Source organism: Pleurodeles waltl, chromosome 6, assembly GCF_031143425.1.
Source record: "Pleurodeles waltl isolate 20211129_DDA chromosome 6, aPleWal1.hap1.20221129, whole genome shotgun sequence".
In the NCBI taxonomy this organism is placed as follows: domain Eukaryota; kingdom Metazoa; phylum Chordata; class Amphibia; order Caudata; family Salamandridae; genus Pleurodeles; species Pleurodeles waltl.
This window is the reverse complement of record NC_090445.1, coordinates 23,618,835-23,644,966: the sequence shown is the minus strand read 5'-3', so window position 1 is coordinate 23,644,966 and position 26,132 is coordinate 23,618,835. Positions and strand designations below refer to the sequence as shown.

The 26,132-nt window shown below is 45.8% G+C and overlaps 1 protein-coding gene across 1 annotated transcript in view; it reads right to left on the bottom strand.

Moving 5' to 3' along the window:
* LAMC3 (laminin subunit gamma 3) overlaps positions 1-26,132 on the bottom strand; it is a 527,783-nt gene that overhangs the window by 92,502 nt on the left and 409,149 nt on the right. Inside the window, exon 25 of the mRNA XM_069237073.1 lies at positions 21,132-21,334. Within this exon, the coding sequence (XP_069093174.1) occupies positions 21,132-21,334 (203 nt within the window). The remainder of the gene's footprint in view (positions 1-21,131; positions 21,335-26,132) is intronic.

The following is a 26,132-nucleotide window of genomic DNA, read 5'->3' as shown; positions in this document are numbered from 1 at the left end:
ACGTCAGCTCTGAAGACTAAAGAAGCCAGCGCTGAGACTAAAGAAGCCAGCTCTGAGACTAAAGAAGCCAGCTCAGAAGACTAAGACGTCAGCTCTGAGACCCAAGCAGCCAGCTCTAAAGACTAAGATGTCAGATCTGAGACTAAAGAAGCCAGCTCAGAAGACTAAGACGTCAGCTCTGAGACCCAAGAAGACAGCTCTGAGACCAAAGAAGTCAGCTCTGGAGACTAAAGAAGCCAGCTCTGAGACTAAAGAAGCCAGCTCTGACACTAAAGAAAGCAGCTCTGACACTAAAGAAGCCAGCTCTGAGACTAATGAAGCCAGCTCTGAAGACTAAAGAAGCCAGCTCTGAGACTAATGAAGCCAGCTCTGAAGACTAAAGAAGCCAGCTCTGAGACTAATGAAGCCAGTGCTAACACTAAAGAAGCCAGCTCTGAGACTAATGAAGCCAGCTCCGAGACTAAAGAAGCCAGCTCTGAGACTATAGAAGCCAGTGCTAACACTAAAGAAGCCAGCTCTGAGACTAATGAAGCCAGCCCTGACACTAAAGAAGCCAGCTCTGAAGACTAAAGAAGCCAGCTCTGGAGACTAAGGAAGCCAGCTCCGAGACTAAAGAAGCCAGCTCTTAAGACTAAATAAGCCAGCTCAGAGACTAAAGAAGGCAGCTCTGAGACTAAAGAAGGCAACCCTGATGCTAAAGAAGCCAGGTATGAGACTAAAGAAGCCAGCTCCGAGACTAAAGAAGGCATCTGGGAGACTAGAGAAGCGAGCTCCGAGACTAAAGAAGCCAGATCTGAGACTGAAGAAGGCAACCCTGATGCTAAAGAAGCCAGGTATGAGACTAAAGAAGCCAGCTGCGAGACTAAAGAAGGCAGCTGGGAGACTAAAGAAGGCAGCTCCGAGACTAAACAAGGCTGCTCCGAGACTAAACAAGGCAGCTCTGAGACTAAAGAAGCCAGCTCTGAGACTAAAGAAGCCAGCTCTGAAGACTGAAGAAGGCAGCTCCGAAGACTAAAGTAGGCAGTGCCGAAGACTAAAGAAGGAAGCTCTGGAGATTATAGAAGCCACCTCTGAAGACTAAAGAAGCCATCTCTGAGACTATATAAGCCAGCTCTGGGACTAAAGAAGCCAGCTCCGAGGCTAAAGAAGCCAGCTCTTAAGACTAAAGAAGTCAGCTCTGATACTAAAGAAGCCAGCTCTGAAGACTGAAGAAGGCAGCTCTGAAGATTAAAGTAGGCAGCACCGAAGACTAAAGAAGGAAGCTCTGGAGACTATAAAAGCCAGCTCTGAGACTAAAGAAGCCAGCTCTGAAGACTAAAGAAGCCAGCTCTGAGACTAAAGGAGCCAACTCTGAGACTAATGAAGCCAGCTCTGAGACTATAGAAGCCAGCTCTGAGACTAAAGAAGCTAGCTCCGAGACTAAAGAAGCCAGATCTGAGACTAAAGAAGCCAGCTCCTAGACTAAAGAAACGAGCTCTGAGACTAAAGAAGCGAGCTCTGACACTAAAGAAGCGAGCTCTGAGACTAAAGAAGACAGCTCTGAAGACTAAAGTAGCCAGCTCCGAAGACTAAAGACGTCAGCTCTGAAGACTAAAGAAACCAGCTCTGAGACTAAAGAAGCCAGCTCTGAGACTAAAGAAGGCAGCTCTGAGACTAAAGAAGCCAGCTCTGACGACTAAAGAAGCCAGCTCTGAGACTAAAGAAGCCAGCTCTGAGACTAAAGAAGCCAGCTCAGAGACTAAAGAAGGCAGCTCTGAGACTAAACAAGCTAGCTCCGAGACTAAAGAAGCCAGGTCCGAGACTAAAGAAGCCAGCTCTGAGACTAACGAAGCCAGCTCTGAAGACTAAAGAAGCCAGCGCTGACAGTAAAGAAGCCAGCGCTGAGACTAAAGAAGCCAGCTCCGAGACTAAAGAAGCCAGCTCAGACACTAAAGAAGTCAGCTCCGAGACTAAAGAAGCCAGCTCTGAGACTAAAGAAGCCAGCTCTGGGACTAAAAACGTCAGCTCTGAGACTAAAGAAGCCAGCTCCGAGACTAAAGAGGCCAGCTCAGAGACTAAAGAAGTCAGCTCTGAGACTAAAGAAGCCAGCTCTGAGACTAAAGAAGCCAGCTCTGGGACTAAAGACGTCAGCTCTGAGACTAAAGAAGCCAGCTCTGAAAACTAAAGAAGCCAGCTCAGAGACTAAAGAAGTCAGCTCTGAGACTAAAGAAGCCAGCTCTGAGACTAAAGAAGCCAGCTCTGGGACTAAAGACGTCAGCTCTGAGACTAAAGAAGCCAGCTCTGAGACTAAAGAAGCCATCTCCGAGACTAAAGAAGCCAGCTCTGAGACTAAAGAAGCCAGCTCTCAGGCTAAATAAGTCAGCTCTGAGACTAAAGAAGCCAGCTCCGAGACTAAAGAAGCCAGCTCCGAGACTAACGAAGCCAGCTCTGAAGACTAAACAAGCCAGCGCTGACACTAAAGAAGCCAGCTCTGAGACTAAAGAAGCCAGCTCTGAGACTAAAGAAGCCAGCTCTTAGACTAACGAAGCCAGCGCTGACACTAAAGAAGCCAGCGCTGAGACTAAAGAAGCCAGCTCTGAGACTAAAGAAGCCAGCTCTGAGACTAAAGAAGCCAGCTCTGAGACTAAGGAAGCCAGCTCCGAGACTAAAGAAGCCAGCTCTTAAGACTAAATAAGCCAGCTCAGAGACTAAAGAAGGCAGATCTGAGACTAAAGAAGGCAACCCTGATGCTAAAGAAGCCAGGTATGAGACTAAAGAAGCCAGCTCCGAGACTAAAGAAGGCAGCTGGGAGACTAGAGAAGCCAGCTCCGAGACTAAAGAAGCCAGCTCCGAGACTAAAGAAGGCTGCTCCGAGACTAAACAAGGCAGCTCTGAGACTAAAGAAGCCAGCTCTGAGATTAAAGAAGCCAGCTCTGAGACTAACGAAGCCAGCTCTGAAGACTAACGAAGCCAGCTCTGAGACTAAAGAAGCCAGCTCTGAGACTAAAGAAGCCAGCTCTGAAGACTAACAAAGCCAGCTCTGAGACTAACGAAGCCAGCTCTGAAGACTGAAGAAGGCAGCTCCGAAGACTAAAGTAGGCAGCGCCGAAGACTAAAGAAGGAAGCTCTGGAGACTATAGAAGCCACCTCTGAAGACTGAAGAAGCCATCTCTGAGACTATATAAGCCAGCTCTGGGGCTAAAGAAGCCAGCTCGGAGACTAAAGAAGCCAGCTCTTAAGACTAAAGAAGTCAGCTCTGATACTAAAGAAGCCAGCTCTGAAGACTGAAGAAGGCAGCTCTGAAGATTAAAGTAGGCAGCACCGAAGACTAAAGAAGGAAGCTCTGGAGACTATAAAAGCCAGCTCTGAGACTAAAGAAGCCAGCTCTGAGACTAAAGAAGACAGCTCTGAAGACTAAAGTAGCCAGCTCCGAAGACTAAAGACACCAGCTCTGAAGACTAAAGCCAGCTCTGAGACTAAAGAAGCCAGCTCTGAGACTAAAGAAGGCAGCTCTGAGACTAAAGAAGCCAGCTCTGACGACTAAAGAAGCCAGCTCTGAGACTAAAGAAGCCAGCTCCGAGACTAAAGGAGCCAGCTCAGAGACTAAAGAAGGCAGCTCTGAGACTAAACAAGCCAGCTCAGAGACTAAAGAAGGCAGCTCTGAGACTAAACAAGCTAGCTCCGAGACTAAAGAAGCCAGCTCCGAGACAAAAGAAGCCAGCTCTGAAGACTAAAGAAGCCAGCGCTGACACTAAAGAAGCCAGCGCTGAGACTAAAGAAGCCAGCTCCGAGACTAAAGAAGCCAGCTCAGACACTAAAGAAGTCAGCTCAGAGACTAAAGAAGCCAGCTCTGAGACTAAAGAAGCCAGCTCTGGGAATAAAAACGTCAGCTCTGAGACTAAAGAAGCCAGCTCCGAGACTAAAGAAGCCAGCTCAGAGACTAAAGAAGTAAGCTCTGAGACTAAAGAAGCCAGCTCTGGGACTAAAGACGTCAGCTCTGAGTCTAAAGAAGCCAGCTCCGAGACTAAAGAAGCCAGCTCTGAAGACTAAAGAAGCGAGCTCAGAGACTAAAGAAGTCAGCTCTGAGACTAAAGAAGCCAGCTCTGAGACTAAAGAAGCCAGCTCTGAGACTAAAGAAGCCAGCTCCGAGACTAAAGAAGCCAGCTCTGAGGCTAAATAAGTCAGCTCTGAGACTAAAGAAGCCAGCTCTGAAGAATAAAGAAGCCAGCTCTGAGACTAACGAAGCCAGCTCTGAAGACTAAAGAAGCCAGCTCCAGCTCTGAGACTAACGAAGCCAGCTCTGAAGACTAAAGAAGCCAGCTCTGAGACTAAAGAAGCCAGCTCTGAGACTAAAGAAGCCAGCGCTGAGACTAACGAAGCCAGCGCTGACACTAAAGAAGCCAGCGCTGAGACTAAAGAAGCCAGCTCTGAGACTAAAGAAGCCAGCTCCGAGACTAAAGAAGTCAGCTCCGAGACTAAGGAAGCCAGCTCTGAGGCTAAATAAGTCAGCTCCGAGACTAAAGAAGCCAGCTCCGAGACTAAAGAAGCCAGCTCTGAGACTAACGAAGCCAGCTCTGAGACTAAAGAAGGCAGCTCTGAGACTAAAGAAGCCAGGTCTGAGACTAAACAAGCTAGCTCCGAGACTAAAGAAGTCAGCTCTGAGACTAAAGAAGCCAGCTCCGAAGACTAAAGAAGCCAGCTCCGAGACTAAAGAAGCCAGCTCTGAGACGAAAGAAGCCAGCTCAGAGACTAAAGAAGGCAGCTCTGAGACTAAAGAAGCCAGCTCTGAGACTAAACAAGCCAGCTCTGAAGACTAAAGAAGGAAGCTCTGAAGACTAAAGAAGGAAGCTCTGAAGACTAAAGAAGTCAGCTCAGAGACTAAAAAAGCCAGCTCCGAGACTAAAGAAGCCAGCTCTGAAGACTAAAGAAGTCAGTTCTGAAGACTAAAGTAGCCAGCTCTGAAGACTAAAGAAGCCAGCTCTGAAGACTAAAGAAGTCAGTTCTGAAGACTAACGAAGCCAGCTCTGAAGCTAAAGAAGCCAGCTCTGAAGACTAAGACGTCAGCTCAGAGACTAAAGAAGGCAGCTCTGAAGACTAAAGAAGTCAGTTCTGAAGACTAAAGAAGTCAGTTCTGAAGACTAAAGAAGGCAGCTCTGAGACTAAAGAAGCCAGCTCCGAGACTAAAGAAGCCAGCTCTGAGACTAAAGAAGCCAGCTCTGAGACTAAGGAAGCCAGCTCTGAAGACTAAAGAATCCAGCGCAGAGACTAAAGAAGCCAGCTCTGAGACTAAAGAAGCCAGCTCTGAGACTAGGGAAGTCAGCTCTGAGACTAAAGAAGCCAGCTCTGAGACTAATGAAGCCAGCTCTGAGACTAAAGAAGCCAGCTCCGAGACTAGGGAAGTCAGCTCTGAGACTAAAGAAGCCAGCTCTGAGACTAAACAAGCCAGCTCCGAGACTAGGGAAGTCAGCTCTGAGACTAAAGAAGCCAGCTCTGAGACTAAAGAAGCCAGCTCTGAGACTAAAGAAGCCAGCTCCGGAGACTAAAGAAACCAGCTCTGAGACTAAAGAAGGCAGCTCAGAGACTAAAGAAGCCAGCTACGAGACTAAAGAAGCCAGCTCCGGAGACTAAAGAAGCCAACTCAGAGACTAAAGAAGCCAGGTCCGAGACTAAATAAGCCAGCTCTGAGACTAACGAAGCTAGCTCCGGAGACTAAAGAAGCCAGCTCTGAGGCTAAAGAAGGCAGCTCAGAGACTAAAGAAGCTAGCTCCGAGACTAAAGAAGCCAGCTCCGGAGACTAAAGAAGCCAGCTCTGAGACTAAAGAAGGCAGCTCTGAGACTAAAGAAGCCAGCTCTGAAGACTAAAGAAGCCATCTCCGGAGACTAAAGAAGCCAACTCAGAGACTAAAGAAGCCAGGTCCGAGACTAAAGAAGCCAGCTCTGAGACTAATGAAGCTAGCTCCGGAGACTAAAGAAGCCAGCTCTGACGCTAAAGAAGGCAGCTCAGAGACTAAAGAAGCTAGCTCCGAGACTAAAGAAGCCAGCTCCGGAGACTAAAGAAGCCAGCTCTGAGACTAAAGAAGGCAGCTCTGAGACTAAAGAAGCCAGCTCTGAAGACTAAAGAAGCCAGCGCTGACACTAAAGAAGCCAGCGCTGAGACTAAAGAAGCCAGCTCCGAGACTAAAGAAGCCAGCTCAGACGCTAAAGAAGTCAGCTCTGAGACTAAAGAAGCCAGCTCTGAGACTAAAGAAGCCAGCTCTGGGACTAAAAACGTCAGCTCTGAGACTAAAGAAGCCAGCTCCGAGACTAAAGAAGCCAGCTCAGAGACTAAAGAAGTAAGCTCTGAGACTAAAGAAGCCAGCTCTGAGACTAAAGAAGCCAGCTCTGGGACTAAAGACGTCAGCTCTGAGTCTAAAGAAGCCAGCTCTGAGACTAAAGAAGCCAGCTCAGAAGACTAAAGAAGCCAGCTCAGAGACTAAAGAAGTCAGCTCTGAGACTAAAGAAGCCAGCTCTGAGACTAAAGAAGCCAGCTCTGAGACTAAAGAAGCCAGCTCCGAGACTAAAGAAGCCAGCTCTGAGGCTAAATAAGTCAGCTCTGAGACTAAAGAAGCCAGCCCTGAAGACTAAAGGAGGCAGCTCTGAGACTACCGAAGCCAGCTCTGAAGACTAAAGAAGCCAGCTCCAGCTCTGAGACTAACGAATACAGCTCTGAAGACTAAAGAAGCCAGCTCTGAGACTAAAGAAGCCAGCTCTGAGACTAAAGAAGCCAGCGCTGAGACTAACGAAGCCAGCGCTGACACTAAAGAAGCCAGCGCTGAGACTAAAGAAGCCAGCTCTGAGACTAAAGAAGCCAGCTCCGAGACTAAAGAAGTCAGCTCTGAGACTAAGGAAGCCAGCTCTGAGGCTAAATAAGTCAGCTCCGAGACTAAAGAAGCCAGCTCCGAGACTAAAGAAGCCAGCTCTGAGACTAACGAAGCCAGCTCTGAGACTAAAGAAGGCAGCTCTGAGACTAAAGAAGCCAGCTCTGAGACTAAACAAGCTAGCTCCGAGACTAAAGAAGTCAGCTCTGAGACTAAAGAAGCCAGCTCCGAAGACTAAAGAAGCCAGCTCCGAGACTAAAGAAGGCCGCTCTGAGACTAAAGAAGCCAGCTCTGAGACTAAACAAGCCAGCTCTGAAGACTGAAGAAGGCAGCACCGAAACCTAAAGAAGGAAGCTCTGAAGACTAAAGAAGTCAGCTCAGAGACTAAAAAAGCCAGCTCTGAGACAAAAGAAGCCAGCTCTGAAGACTAAAGAAGTCAGTTCTGAAGACTAAAGTAGCCAGCTCTGAAGACTAAAGAAGCCAGCTCTGAAGACTAAAGAAGTCAGTTCTGAAGACTAAAGAAGCCAGCTCTGAAGACTAAAGAAGTCAGTTCTGAAGACTAAAGAAGCCAGCTCTGAAGCTAAAGAAGCCAGCTCTGAAGACTAAGACGTCAGCTCAGAGACTAAAGAAGGCAGGTCCGAGACTAAAGAAGCCAGCTCTGAGACTAATGAAGCTAGCTCCGGAGACTAAAGAAGCCAGCTCTGACGCTAAAGAAGGCAGCTCAGAGACTAAAGAAGCTAGCTCCGAGACTAAAGAAGCCAGCTCCGGAGACTAAAGAAGCCAGCTCTGAGACTAAAGAAGGCAGCTCTGAGACTAAAGAAGCCAGCTCTGAAGACTAAAGAAGCCAGCGCTGAAACTAAAGAAGCCAGCGCTGAGACTAAAGAAACCAGCTCCGAGACTAAAGAAGCCAGCTCAGACGCTAAAGAAGTCAGCTCTGAGACTAAAGAAGCCAGCTCTGAGACTAAAGAACCCAGCTCTGGGACTAAAAACGTCAGCTCTGAGACTAAAGAAGCCAGCTCCGAGACTAAAGAAGCCAGCTTAGAGACTAAAGAAGTAAGCTCTGAGACTAAAGAAGCCAGCTCTGAGACTAAAGAAGCCAGCTCTGGGACTAAAGACGTCAGCTCTGAGTCTAAAGAAGCCAGCTCTGAGACTAAAGAAGCCAGCTCTGAAGACTAAAGAAGCCAGCTCAGAGACTAAAGAAGTCAGCTCTGAGACTAAAGAAGCCAGCTCTGAGACTAAAGAAGCCAGCTCTGAGACTAAAGAAGCCAGCTCCGAGACTAAAGAAGCCAGCTCTGAGGCTAAATAAGTCAGCTCTGAGACTAAAGAAGCCAGCCCTGAAGACTAAAGGAGCCAGCTCTGAGACTAACGAAGCCAGCCCTGAAGACTAAAGAAGCCAGCTCCAGCTCTGAGACTAACGAAGCCAGCTCTGAAGACTAAAGAAGCCAGCTCTGAGACTAAAGAAGCCAGCTCTGAGACTAAAGAAGCCAGCGCTGAGACTAACGAAGCCAGCGCTGACACTAAAGAAGCCAGCGCTGAGACTAAAGAAGCCAGCTCCGAGACTAAAGAAGTCAGCTCTGAGACTAAGGAAGCCAGCTCTGAGGCTAAATAAGTCAGCTCCGAGACTAAAGAACCCAGCTGCGACACTAAAGAAGCCAGCTCTGAGACTAACGAAGCCAGCTCTGAGACTAAAGAAGGCAGGTCTGAGACTAAAGAAGCCAGCTCTGAGACTAAACAAGCTAGCTCCGAGACTAAAGAAGTCAGCTCTGAGACTAAAGAAGCCAGCTCCGAAGACTAAAGAAGCCAGCTCCGAGACTAAAGAAGGCAGCTCTGAGACTAAAGAAGCCAGCTCTGAGACTAAACAAGCCAGCTCTGAAGACTGAAGAAGGCAGCACCGAAGACTAAAGAAGGAAGCTCTGAAGACTAAAGAAGTCAGCTCAGAGACTAAAAAAGCCAGCTCTGAAGACTAAAGAAGTCAGTTCTGAAGACTAAAGTAGCCAGCTCTGAAGACTAAAGAAGCCAGCTCTGAAGACTAAAGAAGTCAGTTCTGAAGACTAAAGAAGCCAGCTCTGAAGACTAAAGAAGTCAGTTCTGAAGACTAAAGAAGCCAGCTCTGAAGCCAAAGAAGCCAGCTCTGAAGACTAAGACGTCAGCTCAGAGACTAAAAAAGGCAGCTCTGAAGACTGAAGAAGTCAGTTCTGAAGACTAAAGAAGCCAGCTCTGAGACTAAAGAAGCCAGCTCTGAGACTAAAGAAGCCAGCTCCGAGACTAAAGAAGCCAGCTCTTAGACTAAAGAAGCCAGCTCTGAGACTAAGGAAGCCAGCTCTGAAGACTAAAGAATCCAGCGCAGAGACTAAAGAAGCCAGCTCTGAGACTAAAGAAGCCAGCTCTGAGACTAAAGAAGCCAGCTCTGAGACTAAAGAAGGCAGCTCTGAGACTAATGAAGCCAGCTCTGAGACTAAAGAAGCCAGCTCCGAGACTAGGGAAGTCAGCTCTGAGACTAAAGAAGCCAGCTCTGAGACTAAAGAAGCCAGCTCTGAGACTAAAGAAGCCAGCTCCGGAGACTAAAGAAACCAGCTCTGAGACTAAAGAAGGAAGCTCAGAGACTAAAGAAGCCAGCTCCGAGACTAAAGAAGGCAGCTCTGGAGACTAAAGAAGCCAACTCAGAGACTAAAGAAGCCAGGTCCGAGACTAAAGAAGCCAGCTCTGAGACTAACGAAGCTAGCTCCGGAGACTAAAGAAGCCAGCTCTGAGGCTAAAGAATGCAGCTCAGAGACTAAAGAAGCTAGCTCCGAGACTAAAGAAGCCAGCTCCGGAGACTAAAGAAGCCAGCTCTGAGACTAAAGAAGGCAGCTCTGAGACTAAAGAAGGCAGCTCTGAGACTAAAGAAGCCAGCTCTGAGACTAAAGAAGCCAGCTCCGGAGACTAAAGAAGCCAGCTCTGAGACTAAAGAAGTCAGCTCCGATACTAACGAAGCTAGCTCCGGAGACTAAAGAAGCCAGCTCTGAGGCTAAAGAATGCAGCTCAGAGACTAAAGAAGCTAGCTCCGAGACTAAAGAAGCCAGCTCCGGAGACTAAAGAAGCCAGCTCTGAGACTAAAGAAGGCAGCTCTGAGACTAAAGAAGGCAGCTCTGAGACTAAAGAAGCCAGCTCTGAGACTAAAGAAGCCAGCTCCGGAGACTAAAGAAGCCAGCTCCGGAGACTAAAGAAGCCAGCTCTGAGACTAAAGAAGTCAGCTCCGAGACTAAAGAAGTCAGCTCCGAGACTAAAGAAGTCAGCTCTGAGAATAAATAAGCCAGCTCTGAGGCTAAATAAGCCAGCTCTGAAGACTACAGAAGTCAGCTCTGAGAATAAATAAGCCAGCTCTGAGGCTAAATAAGCCAGCTCTGAAGACTACAGAAGCCAGCTCCGAGACTAAAGAAGCCAGCTCTGAGACTAACGAAGCCAGCTCTGAGACTAAAGAAGGCAGCTCTGAGACTAAAGAAGCCAGCTCTGAGACTAAACAAGCTAGCTCCGAGACTAAAGAAGTCAGCTCTGAGATTAAAGAAGCCAGCTCCGAAGACTAAAGAAGCCAGCTCCGAGACTAAAGAAGGCAGCTCTGAGACTAAAGAAGCCAGCTCTGAGACTAAACAAGCCAGCTCTGAAGACTGAAGAAGGCAGCACCGAAACCTAAAGAAGGAAGCTCTGAAGACTAAAGAAGTCAGCTCAGAAACTAAAAAAGCCAGCTCTGAGACAAAAGAAGCCAGCTCTGAAGACTAAAGAAGTCAGTTCTGAAGACTAAAGTAGCCAGCTCTGAAGACTAAAGAAGCCAGCTCTGAAGACTAAAGAAGTCAGTTCTGAAGACTAAAGAAGCCAGCTCTGAAGACTAAAGAAGTCAGTTCTGAAGACTAAAGAAGCCAGCTCTGAAGCTAAAGAAGCCAGCTCTGAAGACTAAGACGTCAGCTCAGAGACTAAAAAAGGCAGCTCTGAGACTAAAGAAGCCAGCTCTGAAGACTAAAGAAGCCATCTCCGGAGACTAAAGAAGCCAACTCAGAGACTAAAGAAGCCAGGTCCGAGACTAAAGAAGCCAGCTCTGAGACTAATGAAGCTAGCTCCGGAGACTAAAGAAGCCAGCTCTGACGCTAAAGAAGGCAGCTCAGAGACTAAAGAAGCTAGGTCCGAGACTAAAGAAGCCAGCTCCGGAGACTAAAGAAGCCAGCTCTGAGACTAAAGAAGGCAGCTCTGAGACTAAAGAAGCCAGCTCTGAAGACTAAAGAAGCCAGCGCTGAAACTAAAGAAGCCAGCGCTGAGACTAAAGAAACCAGCTCCGAGACTAAAGAAGCCAGCTCAGACGCTAAAGAAGTCAGCTCTGAGACTAAAGAAGCCAGCTCTGAGACTAAAGAAGCCAGCTCTGGGACTAAAAACGTCAGCTCTGAGACTAAAGAAGCCAGCTCCGAGACTAAAGAAGCCAGCTTAGAGACTAAAGAAGTAAGCTCTGAGACTAAAGAAGCCAGCTCTGAGACTAAAGAAGCCAGCTCTGGGACTAAAGACGTCAGCTCTGAGTCTAAAGAAGCCAGCTCTGAGACTAAAGAAGCCAGCTCTGAAGACTAAAGAATCCAGCTCAGAGACTAAAGAAGTCAGCTCTGAGACTAAAGAAGCCAGCTCTGAGACTAAAGAAGCCAGCTCTGAGACTAAAGAAGCCAGCTCCGAGACTAAAGAAGCCAGCTCTGAGGCTAAATAAGTCAGCTCTGAGACTAAAGAAGCCAGCCCTGAAGACTAAAGGAGCCAGCTCTGAGACTAACGAAGCCAGCTCTGAAGACTAAAGAAGCCAGCTCCAGCTCTGAGACTAACGAAGCCAGCTCTGAAGACTAAAGAAGCCAGCTCTGAGACTAAAGAAGCCAGCTCTGAGACTAAAGAAGCCAGCGCTGAGACTAACGAAGCCAGCGCTGACACTAAAGAAGCCAGCGCTGAGACTAAAGAAGCCAGCTCTGAGACTAAAGAAGCCAGCTCCGAGACTAAAGAAGTCAGCTCTGAGACTAAGGAAGCCAGCTCTGAGGCTAAATAAGTCAGCTCCGAGACTAAAGAACCCAGCTGCGACACTAAAGAAGCCAGCTCTGAGACTAACGAAGCCAGCTCTGAGACTAAAGAAGGCAGGTCTGAGACTAAAGAAGCCAGCTCTGAGACTAAACAAGCTAGCTCCGAGACTAAAGAAGTCAGCTCTGAGACTAAAGAAGCCAGCTCCGAAGACTAAAGAAGCCAGCTCCGAGACTAAAGAAGGCAGCTCTGAGACTAAAGAAGCCAGCTCTGAGACTAAACAAGCCAGCTCTGAAGACTGAAGAAGGCAGCACCGAAGACTAAAGAAGGAAGCTCTGAAGACTAAAGAAGTCAGCTCAGAGACTAAAAAAGCCAGCTCTGAGACTAAAGAAGCCAGCTCTGAAGACTAAAGAAGTCAGTTCTGAAGACTAAAGTAGCCAGCTCTGAAGACTAAAGAAGCCAGCTCTGAAGACTAAAGAAGTCAGTTCTGAAGACTAAAGAAGCCAGCTCTGAAGACTAAAGAAGTCAGTTCTGAAGACTAAAGAAGCCAGCTCTGAAGCCAAAGAAGCCAGCTCTGAAGACTAAGACGTCAGCTCAGAGACTAAAAAAGGCAGCTCTGAAGACTAAAGAAGTCAGTTCTGAAGACTAAAGAAGCCAGCTCTGAGACTAAAGAAGCCAGCTCTGAGACTAAAGAAGCCAGCTCCGAGACTAAAGAAACCAGCTCTTAGACTAAAGAAGCCAGCTCTGAGACTAAAGAAGGCAGCTCTGAGACTAATGAAGCCAGCTCTGAGACTAAAGAAGCCAGCTCTGACACTAAAGAAGCCAGCTCTGAGACTAAAGAAGGCAGCTCTGAGACTAATGAAGCCAGCTCTGAGACTAAAGAAGCCAGCTCCGAGACTAGGGAAGTCAGCTCTGAGACTAAAGAAGCCAGCTCTGAGACTAAAGAAGCCAGCTCTGAGACTAAAGAAGCCAGCTCCGGAGACTAAAGAAACCAGCTCTGAGACTAAAGAAGGAAGCTCAGAGACTAAAGAAGCCAGCTCCGAGACTAAAGAAGGCAGCTCTGGAGACTAAAGAAGCCAACTCAGAGACTAAAGAAGCCAGGTCCGAGACTAAAGAAGCCAGCTCTGAGACTAACGAAGCTAGCTCCGGAGACTAAAGAAGCCAGCTCTGAGGCTAAAGAATGCAGCTCAGAGACTAAAGAAGCTAGCTCCGAGACTAAAGAAGCCAGCTCCGGAGACTAAAGAAGCCAGCTCTGAGACTAAAGAAGGCAGCTCTGAGACTAAAGAAGGCAGCTCTGAGACTAAAGAAGCCAGCTCTGAGACTAAAGAAGCCAGCTCCGGAGACTAAAGAAGCCAGCTCTGAGACTAAAGAAGTCAGCTCCGAGACTAACGAAGCTAGCTCCGGAGACTAAAGAAGCCAGCTCTGAGGCTAAAGAATGCAGCTCAGAGACTAAAGAAGCTAGCTCCGAGACTAAAGAAGCCAGCTCCGGAGACTAAAGAAGCCAGCTCTGAGACTAAAGAAGGCAGCTCTGAGACTAAAGAAGGCAGCTCTGAGACTAAAGAAGCCAGCTCTGAGACTAAAGAAGCCAGCTCCGGAGACTAAAGAAGCCAGCTCCGGAGACTAAAGAAGCCAGCTCTGAGACTAAAGAAGTCAGCTCCGAGACTAAAGAAGTCAGCTCCGAGACTAAAGAAGTCAGCTCTGAGAATAAATAAGCCAGCTCTGAGGCTAAATAAGCCAGCTCTGAAGACTACAGAAGTCAGCTCTGAGAATAAATAAGCCAGCTCTGAGGCTAAATAAGCCAGCTCTGAAGACTACAGAAGTCAGCTCTGAGAATAAATAAGCCAGCTCTGAGGCTAAATAAGCCAGCTCTGAAGACTACAGAAGTCAGCTCTGAGAATAAATAAGCCAGCTCTGAGGCTAAATAAGCCAGCTCTGAAGACTACAGAAGTCAGCTCTGAGAATAAATAAGCCAGCTCTGAGACTAACGAAGCCAGCTCTGAGACTAAAGAATGCAGCTCTGAGACTAAAGAAGCCAGCTCTGAGACTAAACAAGCTAGCTCCGAGACTAAAGAAGTCAGCTCTGAGACTAAAGAAGCGAGCTCCGAAGACTAAAGAAGCCAGCTCCGAGACTAAAGAAGGCAGCTCTGAGACTAAAGAAGCCAGCTCTGAGACTAAACAAGCCAGCTCTGAAGACTGAAGAAGGCAGCACCGAAGACTAAAGAAGGAAGCTCTGAAGACTAAAGAAGTCAGCTCAGAGACTAAAAAAGCCAGCTCTGAGACTAAAGAAGCCAGCTCTGAAGACTAAAGAAGTCAGTTCTGAAGACTAAAGTAGCCAGCTCTGAAGACTAAAGAAGCCAGCTCTGAAGACTAAAGAAGGCAGCTCTGAGACTAAAGAAGCCAGCTCTGAAGACTAAAGAAGCCAGCGCTGACACTAAAGAAGCCAGTGCTGAGACTAAAGAAGCCAGCTCCGAGACTAAAGAAGCCAGCTCAGACGCTAAAGAAGTCAGCTCTGAGACTAAAGAAGCCAGCTCTGAGACTAAAGAAGCCAGCTCTGGGACTAAAAACGTCAGCTCTGAGACTAAAGAAGCCAGCTCCGAGACTAAAGAAGCCAGCTCAGAGACTAAAGAAGTAAGCTCTGAGACTAAAGAAGCCAGCTCTGAGACTAAAGAAGCCAGCTCTGGGACTAAAGAAGCCAGCTCTGAGACTAAAGAAGCCAGCTCTGAAGACTAAAGAAGCCAGCTCAGAGACTAAAGAAGTCAGCTCTGAGACTAAAGAAGCCAGCTCTGAGACTAAAGAAGCCAGCTCTGAGACTAAAGAAGCCAGCTCCGAGACTAAAGAAGCCAGCTCTGAGGCTAAATAAGTCAGCTCTGAGACTAAAGAAGCCAGCCCTGAAGAGTAAAGGAGCCAGCTCTGAGACTACCGATGCCAGCTCTGAAGACTAAAGAAGCCAGCTCCAGCTCTGAGACTAACGAATACAGATCTGAAGACTAAAGGAGCCAGCTCTGAGACTAAAGAAGCCAGCTCTGAGACTAAAGAAGCCAGCGCTGAGACTAACGAAGCCAGCGCTGACACTAAAGAAGCCAGCGCTGAGACTAAAGAAGCCAGCTCTGAGACTAAAGAAGCCAGCTCAGAGACTAAAGAAGTCAGCTCTGAGACTAAGGAAGCCAGCTCTGAGGCTAAATAAGTCAGCTCCGAGACTAAAGAAGCCAGCTCCGAGACTAAAGAAGCCAGCTCTGAGACTAACGAAGCCAGCTCTGAGACTAAAGAAGGCAGCTCTGAGACTAAAGAAGCCAGCTCTGAGACTAAACAAGCTAGCTCCGAGACTAAAGAAGTCAGCTCTGAGACTAAAGAAGCCAGCTCCGAAGACTAAAGAAGCCAGCTCCGAGACTAAAGAAGGCAGCTCTGAGACTAAAGAAGCCAGCTCTGAGACTAAACAAGCCAGCTCTGAAGACTGAAGAAGGCAGCACCGAAACCTAAAGAAGGAAGCTCTGAAGACTAAAGAAGTCAGCTCAGAGACTAAAGAAGCCAGCTCTGAAGACTAAAGAAGCCAGCTCTGAAGACTAAAGAAGTCAGTTCTGAAGACTAAAGAAGCCAGCTCTGAAGACTAAAGAAGTCAGTTCTGAAGACTAAAGAAGCCAGCTCTGAAGCTAAAGAAGCCAGCTCTGAAGACTAAGACGTCAGCTCAGAGACTAAAAAAGGCAGCTCTGAGACTAAAGAAGCCAGCTCTGAAGACTAAAGAAGCCATCTCCGGAGACTAAAGAAGCCAACTCAGAGACTAAAGAAGCCAGGTCCGAGACTAAAGAAGCCAGCTCTGAGACTAATGAAGCTAGCTCCGGAGACTAAAGAAGCCAGCTCTGACGCTAAAGAAGGCAGCTCAGAGACTAAAGAAGCTAGCTCCGAGACTAAAGAAGCCAGCTCCGGAGACTAAAGAAGCCAGCTCTGAGACTAAAGAAGGCAGCTCTGAGACTAAAGAAGCCAGCTCTGAAGACTAAAGAAGCCAGCGCTGAAACTAAAGAAGCCAGCGCTGAGACTAAAGAAGCCAGCTCCGAGACTAAAGAAGCCAGCTCAGACGCTAAAGAAGTCAGCTCTGAGACTAAAGAAGCCAGCTCTGAGACTAAAGAAGCCAGCTCTGGGACTAAAAACGTCAGCTCTGAGACTAAAGAAGCCAGCTCCGAGACTAAAGAAGCCAGCTCAGAGACTAAAGAAGTAAGCTCTGAGACTAAAGAAGCCAGCTCTGAGACTAAAGAAGCCAGCTCTGGGACTAAAGACGTCAGCTCTGAGTCTAAAGAAGCCAGCTCTGAGACTAAAGAAGCCAGCTCTGAAGACTAAAGAAGCCAGCTCAGAGACTAAAGAAGTCAGCTCTGAGACTAAAGAAGCCAGCTCTGAGACTAAAGAAGCCAGCTCTGAGACTAAAGAAGCCAGCTCCGAGACTAAAGAAGCCAGCTCTGAAGCTAAATAAGTCAGCTCTGAGACTAAAGAAGCCAGCCCTGAAGACTAAAGGAGCCAGCTCTGAGACTAACGAAGCCAGCTCTGAAGACTAAAGAAGCCAGCTCCAGCTCTGAGACTAACGAAGCCAGCTCTGAAGACTAAAGAAGCCAGCTCTGAGACTAAAGAAGCCAGCTCTGAGACTAAAGAAGCCAGCGCTGAGACTAACGAAGCCAGCGCTGACACTAAAGAAGCCAGCGCTGAGACTAAAGAAGCCAGCTCTGAGACTAAAGAAGCCAGCTCCGAGACTAAAGAAGTCAGCTCTGAGACTAAGGAAGCCAGCTCTGAGGCTAAATAAGTCAGCTCCGAGACTAAAGAAGCCAGCTGCGAGACTAAAGAAGCCAGCTCTGAGACTAACGAAGCCAGCTCTGAGACTAAAGAAGGCAGCTCTGAGACTAAAGAAGCCAGCTCTGAGACTAAACAAGCTAGCTCCGAGACTAAAGAAGTCAGCTCTGAGACTAAAGAAGCCAGCTCCGAAGACTAAAGAAGCCAGCTCCGAGACTAAAGAAGGCAGCTCTGACACTAAAGAAGCCAGCTCTGAGACTAAACAAGCCAGCTCTGAAGACTGAAGAAGGCAGCACCGAAGACTAAAGAAGGAAGCTCTGAAGACTAAAGAAGTCAGCTCAGAGACTAAAAAAGCCAGCTCTGAGACTAAAGAAGCCAGCTCTGAAGACTAAAGAAGTCAGTTCTGAAGACTAAAGTAGCCAGCTCTGAAGACTAAAGAAGCCAGCTCTGAAGACTAAAGAAGTCAGTTCTGAAGACTAAAGAAGCCAGCTCTGAAGACTAAAGAAGTCAGTTCTGAAGACTAAAGAAGCCAGCTCTGAAGCTAAAGAAGCCAGCTCTGAAGACTAAGACGTCAGCTCAGAGACTAAAAAAGGCAGCTCTGAAGACTAAAGAAGTCAGTTCTGAAGACTAAAGAAGCCAGCTCTAAGACTAAAGAAGCCAGCTCTGAGACTAAAGAAGCCAGCTCCGAGACTAAAGAAGCCAGCTCTTAGACTAAAGAAGCCAGCTCTGAGACTAAGGAAGCCAGCTCTGAAGACTAAAGAATCCAGCGCAGAGACTAAAGAAGCCAGCTCTGAGACTAAAGAAGCCAGCTCTGAGACTAAAGAAGCCAGCTCTGAGACTAAAGAAGGCAGCTCTGAGACTAATGAAGCCAGCTCTGAGACTAAAGAAGCCAGCTCCGAGACTAGGGAAGTCAGCTCTGAGACTAAAGAAGCCAGCTCTGAGACTAAAGAAGCCAGCTCCGAGACTAGGGAAGTCAGCTCTGAGACTAAAGAAGCCAGCTCTGAGACTAAAGAAGCCAGCTCTGAGACTAGAGAAGCCAGCTCCGGAGACTAAAGAAACCAGCTCTGAGACTAAAGAAGGCAGCTCAGAGACTAAAGAAGCCAGCTCCGAGACTAAAGAAGGCAGCTCTGGAGACTAAAGAAGCCAACTCAGAGACTAAAGAAGCCAGGTCCGAGACTAAAGAAGCCAGCTCTGAGACTAACGAAGCTAGCTCCGGAGACTAAAGAAGCCAGCTCTGAGGCTAAAGAATGCAGCTCAGAGACTAAAGAAGCTAGCTCCGAGACTAAAGAAGCCAGCTCCGGAGACTAAAGAAGCCAGCTGTGAGACTAAAGAAGGCAGCTCTGAGACTAAAGAAGGCAGCTCTGAGACTAAAGAAGCCAGCTCTGAGACTAAAGAAGCCAGCTCCGGAGACTAAAGAAGCCAGCTCTGAGACTAAAGAAGTCAGCTCCGAGACTAAAGAAGTCAGCTCCGAGACTAAAGAAGTCAGCTCTGAGAATAAATAAGCCAGCTCTGAGGCTAACTAAGCCAGCTCTGAAGACTACAGAAGTCAGCTCTGAGAATAAATAAGCCAGCTCTGAGGCTAAATAAGCCAGCTCTGAAGACTACAGAAGTCAGCTCTGAGAATAAATAAGCCAGCTCTGAGGCTAAATAAGCCAGCTCTGAAGACTACAGAAGTCAGCTCTGAGAATAAATAAGCCAGCTCTGAGGCTAAATAAGCCAGCTCTGAAGACTACAGAAGTCAGCTCTGAGAATAAATAAGCCAGCTCTGAGACTAACGAAGCCAGCTCTGAGACTAAAGAAGGCAGCTCTGAGACTAAAGAAGCCAGCTCTGAGACTAAACAAGCCAGCTCCGAGACTAAAGAAGGCAGCTCTGAGACTAAAGAAGCCAGCTCTGAGACTAAACAAGCCAGCTCTGAAGACTGAAGAAGGCAGCACCGAAGACTAAAGAAGGAAGCTCTGAAGACTAAAGAAGTCAGCTCAGAGACTAAAAAAGCCAGCTCTGAGACTAAAGAAGCCAGCTCTGAAGACTAAAGAAGTCAGTTCTGAAGACTAAAGTAGCCAGCTCTGAAGACTAAAGAAGCCAGCTCTGAAGACTAAAGAAGTCAGTTCTGAAGACTAAAGAAGCCAGCTCTGAAGACTAAAGAAGTCAGTTCTGAAGACTAAAGAAGCCAGCTCTGAAGCTAAAGAAGCCAGCTCTGAAGACTAAGACGTCAGCTCAGAGACTAAAAAAGGCAGCTCTGAAGACTAAAGAAGTCAGTTCTGAAGACTAAAGAAGCCAGCTCTGAGACTAAAGAAGCCAGCTCTGAGACTAAAGAAGCCAGCTCCGAGACTAAAGAAGCCAGCTCTGAAGACTAAAGAATCCAGCACAGAGACTAAAGAAGCCAGCTCTGAGACTAAAGAAGCCAGCTCTGAAGACTAAAGAAGTCAGTTCTGAAGACTAAAGAAGCCAGCTCTGAAGCTAAAGAAGCCAGCTCTGAAGACTAAGACGTCAGCTCAGAGACTAAAAAAGGCAGCTCTGAAGACTAAAGAAGTCAGTTCTGAAGACTAAAGAAGCCAGCTCTGAGACTAAAGAAGCCAGCTCTTAGACTAAAGAAGCCAGCTCTGAGACTAAGGAAGCCAGCTCTGAAGACTAAAGAATCCAGCGCAGAGACTAAAGAAGCCAGCTCTGAGACTAAAGAAGCCAGCTCTGAGACTAAAGAAGCCAGCTCTGAGACTAGGGAAGTCAGCTCTGAGACTAAAGTAGGCAGCTCTGAGACTAATGAAGCCAGCTCTGAGACTAAAGAAGCCAGCTCCGAGACTAGGGAAGTCAGCTCTGAGACTAAAGAAGCCAGCTCTGAGACTAAAGAAGCCAGCTCCGAGACTAGGGAAGTCAGCTCTGAGACTAAAGAAGCCAGCTCTGAGACTAAAGAAGCCAGCTCTGAGACTAAAGAAGCCAGCTCCGGAGACTTAAGAAACCAGCTCTGAGACTAAAGAAGGCAGCTCAGAGACTAAAGAAGCCAGCTCCGAGATTAAAGAAGCCAGCTCTGGAGACTAAAGAAGCCAACTGAGAGACTAAAGAAGCCAGGTCTGAGACTAAAGAAGCCAGCTCTGAGACTAACGATGCTAGCTCTGGAGACTAAAGAAGCCAGCTCTGAGGCTAAAGAATGCAGCTCAGAGACTAAAGAAGCTAGCTCCGAGACTAAAGAAGCCAGCTCCGGAGACTAAAGAAGCCAGCTGTGAGACTATAGAAGTCAGCTCTGAGAATAAATAAGCCAGCTCTGAGGCTAAATAAGCCAGCTCTGAAGACTACAGAAGTCAGCTCTGAAGATTAAAGAAGGCAGCTCCGAGACTAAAGAAGTCAGCTCTGAGACTAAAGAAGCCAGCTCCGAGACTAGGGAAGTCAGCTCTGAGACTAAAGAAGCCAGCTCTGAGACTAAAGAAGCCAGCTCTGAGACTAAAGAAGCCAGCTCCGGAGACTAAAGAAACCAGCTCTGAGACTAAAGAAGGCAGCTCAGAGACTAAAGAAGCCAGCTCCGAGACTAAAGAAGCCAGCTCTGGAGACTAAAGAAGCCAACTCAGAGACTAAAGAAGCCAGGTCCGAGACTAAAGAAGCCAGCTCTGAGACTAAAGAAGCCAGATCTGAGGCTAAAGAAGGCAGCTCTGAGACTAAAGAAGCCAGCTCTGGGACTAAAGACGTCAGCTCTGAAGACTAAAGAAGCCAGCTCTGAGACTAAAGAAGCCAGCTCTGAGACTAAAGAAGCCAGCTCCGAGACTAAAGAAGCCAGCTCTGAGACTAAAGAAGCCAGCTCTGGGACTAAAGAAGCCAGCTCTGAGGCTAAAGAAGCCAGCTCCAAGACTAAAGAAGCCAGCTCCGGAGACTAAAGAAGCCAGCTCTGAGACTAAAGAAGTCAGCTCTGAGACTAAAGAAGCCAGATCTGAGGCTAAAGAAGCCAGCTCTGAGACTAAAGAAGCCAGCTCTGGGACTAAAGAAGCCAGCTCTGAGGCTAAAGAAGCCAGCTCCAAGACTAAAGAAGCCAGCTCTGAGGCTAAATAAGCCAGCTCTGAGACTAAAGATGTCAGCTCTGAAGACTAAAGAAGTCAGCTCTGAGAATAAATAAGCCAGCTCTGAGACTATAGAAGGCAGATGCCAATTGCAAGAATAAGGAAGACAGCTCCAGGGGCAGAGATAACTAGCTGTCCTAATTAAATTAGCTGGTGCCTAACTAGCAATCTCAATTGTCTATGTAATTTTAAATGTATACGCCAGGTCACTATAATGCATATGTTCATTTCAAGTTGCAAGTGCTAGTAAATTATTCTGTCTTATCATCACACAAACCTCATGCGATTTTGCGTTGTAACACTGACAATGGCCAAGAAAAAAGCTGTAACTCTACCAAAGGGCACTCCCAAACAGCTAAGAAAATGAATCATACAGATGAAGATAACATAACATGAATGACATCACATAACAGGACATGACATAACATATGCAACATTCATGCTCTATACCAGTCAGTATTCTGCTGCTCTCACCTTTGAACTCTTCCTGGCGGTCCCCTCTGCTTCCTGGGCCATCTGCTTTGATTTGGCAGAGGTGGCAGTGGCATTTCCCAGAATCCTTTCTGCCTGCTTGGTCTTTTTGGTGGCTTCAGAAATACCTTTCTGGTGCAGTACCTCCGCCTTCTTTATTCGCAGAGCCGCCTGCCTCTTCCGACGGTCCAAATCCTTCTTCGCCCCTGAAAAGAAGTGGTGTGATGAATAAGGAGGCAGCAGGCATCAAGAAATCTACTCGCCCACTCGGTATGGCGAGTCAGATTTTATCACGGCGAGCTACGTTTAGGGCCTACTGGCCTGTTCTGATGAGCTGCCAAAGGACAAGTGTTCTGTTCACTCACAAAGTGAATGATCATTAAAGATGCCTTTAAATCTTGTTTTTATCTTGTCACATTTGCTGAGCGTTCAGAGACAAATGTCAAATGCCAGCTTTTGTCTTCTTACAACTTGCTGCTTATTTTCTCCTGGAGGTTGGTGTTCACTGTTCTTTCTCTAACTACAAAGTTAGAGAGATTTTGTAAAGTGAACTGTCTGACAGTTGTGCTGTACAAAGAGTGTGAAATGAAAGGATGAAGGATGTTGTTTTTTTCCTAGCAGACAACATTTAAATAGCTTAAAAATGAACTGTAGAGACAATTCAAAATATAGTTCACTAGTTATGAAAGCAAAATTTTGGTGTCTGTGCGTTGAAAAAAGTTTTTAAAAGGATGAAAACAAATCAGAGCAGTTTACTTAGTGATGTGCAAATTGTATTTTTGCTGAAACCCAATTTCCACAGATTATTGTTTGTATGCTCTATAGTTTTATTAGTAAAACTGCTTGTTAGTGGGAATGTTTGTGGCGATTTCAATGGAAAATGTGCTGTTTGTAAATGACAGTGTGTGACTACATTACGCTTTAGTAATATATTTATTACAAGTGAGGTTTTTAAACATGAACTGAGAAACATTCATGTACCCTTCCTGATGACATTGCTATTAGTGTACTAAAAGGGCGGTCAGGGCTCGTACTGAGGTGGCATGGTGTACCAAATAATGATGGAATGTGATGCGGTCCGAGTAATTATCAGCGGCTGAGATTGGCTCAAGCAATCTATCCATCGCTTTTTTGTATACATCAGAGCAGCATGAGCAGAGCTCCTCACTGCAGTGGGTGATCCTCGAGGCAGAGCTAATGGAGAAGCGGTCGAGGCTGCCACAAGATCAAACACCATGATCAGGATTGAAGGAAGAAAGCTTCAGCAACAAATGGTTTGCTGTACTAATATGGATTCTTGCCACTCATGACTGCCTCACAAAGTAAAACCTACTGGGTGTAAGTGATATTCATACAGCTGGGAACTTGCAAAGATGCTTGAGTGAGTTCCAGCATCTGTGTAAGTCTACACATTGCAAGTGACACATCACAAGAGAGGTTCTGCAGGGAGTCATATGAGTTATGTGGGCGTGAAACAGAAAGTCATAGTCATCAAATATAGAGTCACAGAGATGACAGAAAATGTTTCAGAAAAGGAAGCTTTTTTTCCCCACAGCTTCTTAGGATACAGAACTACTCTCTGAAAACTTACAATGCCTCTCAAATAAAATAGAGGATCACGAAAATCAGCAGGGCTCTAATAACCTAGATCTGTGGTGTCAACCAGGGTGCAAAAGGATCAAACATTCAGAACTTTGTGGCAGAACTCCTAAAATATTTCATTTCCTGACCTAAAGACCTGGGATTTCTTTAATGGGGATTCAGAGCGCGCACTGAGTACCCCTAATGAGCGGGAAAAACACCAACAACCCACCCCTATTAATCTTATAGTGTTTTTGCTACAAGACTGGTTCATTCACTTGTCGGATCCTAGAAACCCGAGCACCTTTAGTAGTTATTTTTTTTAATTTGGGCCAGATTTTTCCAAAGCAGTCAAGGGCAAAAGATGTTAGTTATGATAAACACGAGACAAATTTTAAGCATGAGGAGCAATTACTGTCCTTCAGGAACCATTCTGATTAAAAGTTACTTTTCAGGGGAAAACTGTTTTTTGTCTCATACAGCAAAAGGCTTCTAATGAACTTCAAAAGGTGGAGGTTGTGGGCCAAAAGAATGAATGGAACTGCAATACCTAACTCATTATGACAGTGACATAACACAAAATGATGCCCCCCCTGAAGAATGTGACGCGGGACCCCTCTGTCTCCCAGATAGCCCAGATATTCATTGGTCTTGGGCTCAATGAGGGCCCGCTGAATAGTTGACACCCACCCACCCCTACGCTACTGGGGCCTGCTCAGGAAAGCAGAGTACCTTTTCAGAGCGTTTGACTATTTCTTATTCCATGCATTATGCAAGGCATGGAATGGCAAGGCTTAGGGGGTAAAGGGGCCCCATCCAAAACAAAGAACTCTGGGGCCAATAGTAAGGGGTGTCTTGAGATTCCCTGATTAAAGATTATATTACTAGGCAAATATGGAAAGATGACTTAGCTTTCTTAATTGAAATGCTAAACAACCAGGTAATTGGACTGAAATGGGGAACATCGCAAAAGTACACTCTTACATTTTGGGAATCCAACATTCTTTAAAAAAATCAAATGTAAGACTTCAGCAACCTTGTGCAGACATCTTTTTAAAAATCTCTAGATAGAAGCAGTTTATTAGACTATAAGAAAATCCAAATAAGCCTATTATTTTAGTCAGGGATGTTTAGATTAATAGATATTTTCCATGATAGATAATTAAAATCATTTTACCAGCTGTAAGGTGAATTCAGATTACATAAACATACATGCTCACAATTTCCGAAACTAGACTTTTTGTTGACAACTCTGTGCTTGCTTTACTGTTAAGACAATATGTTTTTTTTATATTTGAGTTAATTTCTTTGATTGGGGTCGAAACGTCGACATTGTATTAGAAATTGTGGATTGACTTTTGAAAAATTCAGCAGGCTCACAGTACCTATGGTTATAGGTGCTTATTTGAGACCTCATGCTTTTAACTACAGTTTGGTTTTAGTTTTCATGTAAATAGCCCTGCAACACTTATACTAACACATAATTCACTCACACTGCGCCATTATACAGGAGCACCTCCCTTACTTTACTTTAAATTGTGGAATATAAGTTTCAAATAAATGTGATATATTACTCACAAACTTCATCAGTACAGAAAGTCCTTTATGGTACAACCACTGTCATGGAGGTTAATTCATATCCTTCAAAAATCCTGTAAACACCTCATCAATAACTTCTCAATGACCCATCCAAACCACATCAATAACCCCCTCAAATAATTCAATTAATTAATTAATAACCTATTAAATTAATCCATTAATAACCTCAAATGTTACTTCATCAATTTCCCATCAAACACCCTGCCAGTGACCTCATCAATAATGTATACAATCACTTCATCAACAGCCTCTACAATAAACCAGCTAATAACCTCTACAATGATTCATCAGTAACTTCAATGATGCCCTCATCAATAACCTCAACATTTACCTAATTGTTAAGCCATCAAACACTTGTCAATAACCCTCTAATAACCCCATCAATAACCTCAAAAATATCCCTAGGTCCATCAATGACTTAATTAATAGCCTCTACAATGACACCACCAATAAGAGATCATCAATGACCTCAACAATGCCAATAGTTCCATCGATGACTTCATTAATAGCCTCTACAATGACACCACCAATAAGAGACCATCAATGACCTCAACAATGCCAATAGTTCCATCGATGACTTCATTAATAGCCTCTACAATGACACCACCAATAAGAGACCATCAATGACCTCAACAATGCCAATAGTTCCATCGATTACTTCATTAATAGCCTCTACAATGACACCACCAATAAGAGACCATCAATGACCTCAACAATGCCAATAGTTCCATCGATGACTTCATTAATAGCCTCTACAATGACACCACCAATAAGAGATCATCAATGACCTCAACAATGCCAATAGTTCCATCGATGACTTCATTAATAGCCTCTACAATGACACCACCAATAAGAGATCATCAATGACCTCAACAATGCCAATAGTTCCATCGATGACTTCATTAATAGCCTCTACAATGACACCACCAATAAGAGACCATCAATGACCTCAACAATGCCAATAGTTCCATCGATGACTTCATTAATAGCCTCTACAATGACACCACCAATAAGAGACCATCAATGACCTCAACAATGCCAATAGTTCCATCAATTACTTCATTAATAGCCTCTACAATGACTCCATCAATAAGAGACCATCAATGACCTCAACAATGCCAATAGTTCCATCAATTACTTCATTAATAGCCTCTACAATGACTCCATCAATAACATATCATCAATGACCTCAACAACGGCCCCATCAAAGCCTCAAAACTTACCTCATCATTAAAACATAAAAATACTTGACAATAATCCTCCAATAGCCCCATCAATAGTCTCTTCAATGCAAACAGTCCTGTCAATTACTCCATTCATAGGCTTTAAAATGACACCACAAATATGACACCATCAATAACCTCAACACTGACCCCATAGATAACCTCAAAACTTACCTCATGACTAATTTATCAAAATCCTTGTCAGTAACCCTCTAAAACCCCATGAATATCCTCTACAATGACTTCATCAGTCACCCCAACAAGGACCCATCACAAACCACAAACAACCTCCACAATGACTTCATCATTAACTCATCAAAAACCCTCTCAATATCAATGCAAAGGAATTTAGGGATGACTTCAACTACAATCCCAGCAATAACCACAACAATAACCTTAAAACGTACCACTTCGTTGCCCATCACTAATTCTCACAATTACCCCATCAAAAACCTCTGCAATTACCCACTAGGAGCCCCATCAACAACTTTAACAATGACCCCCATCAACAACACCTTCAATAAAATAAATTACCCCTTCAATGATCCCTTAGAAACCCCAAACAATGTCTCCCAATGATAACCTTTACAATAGGCCCTTT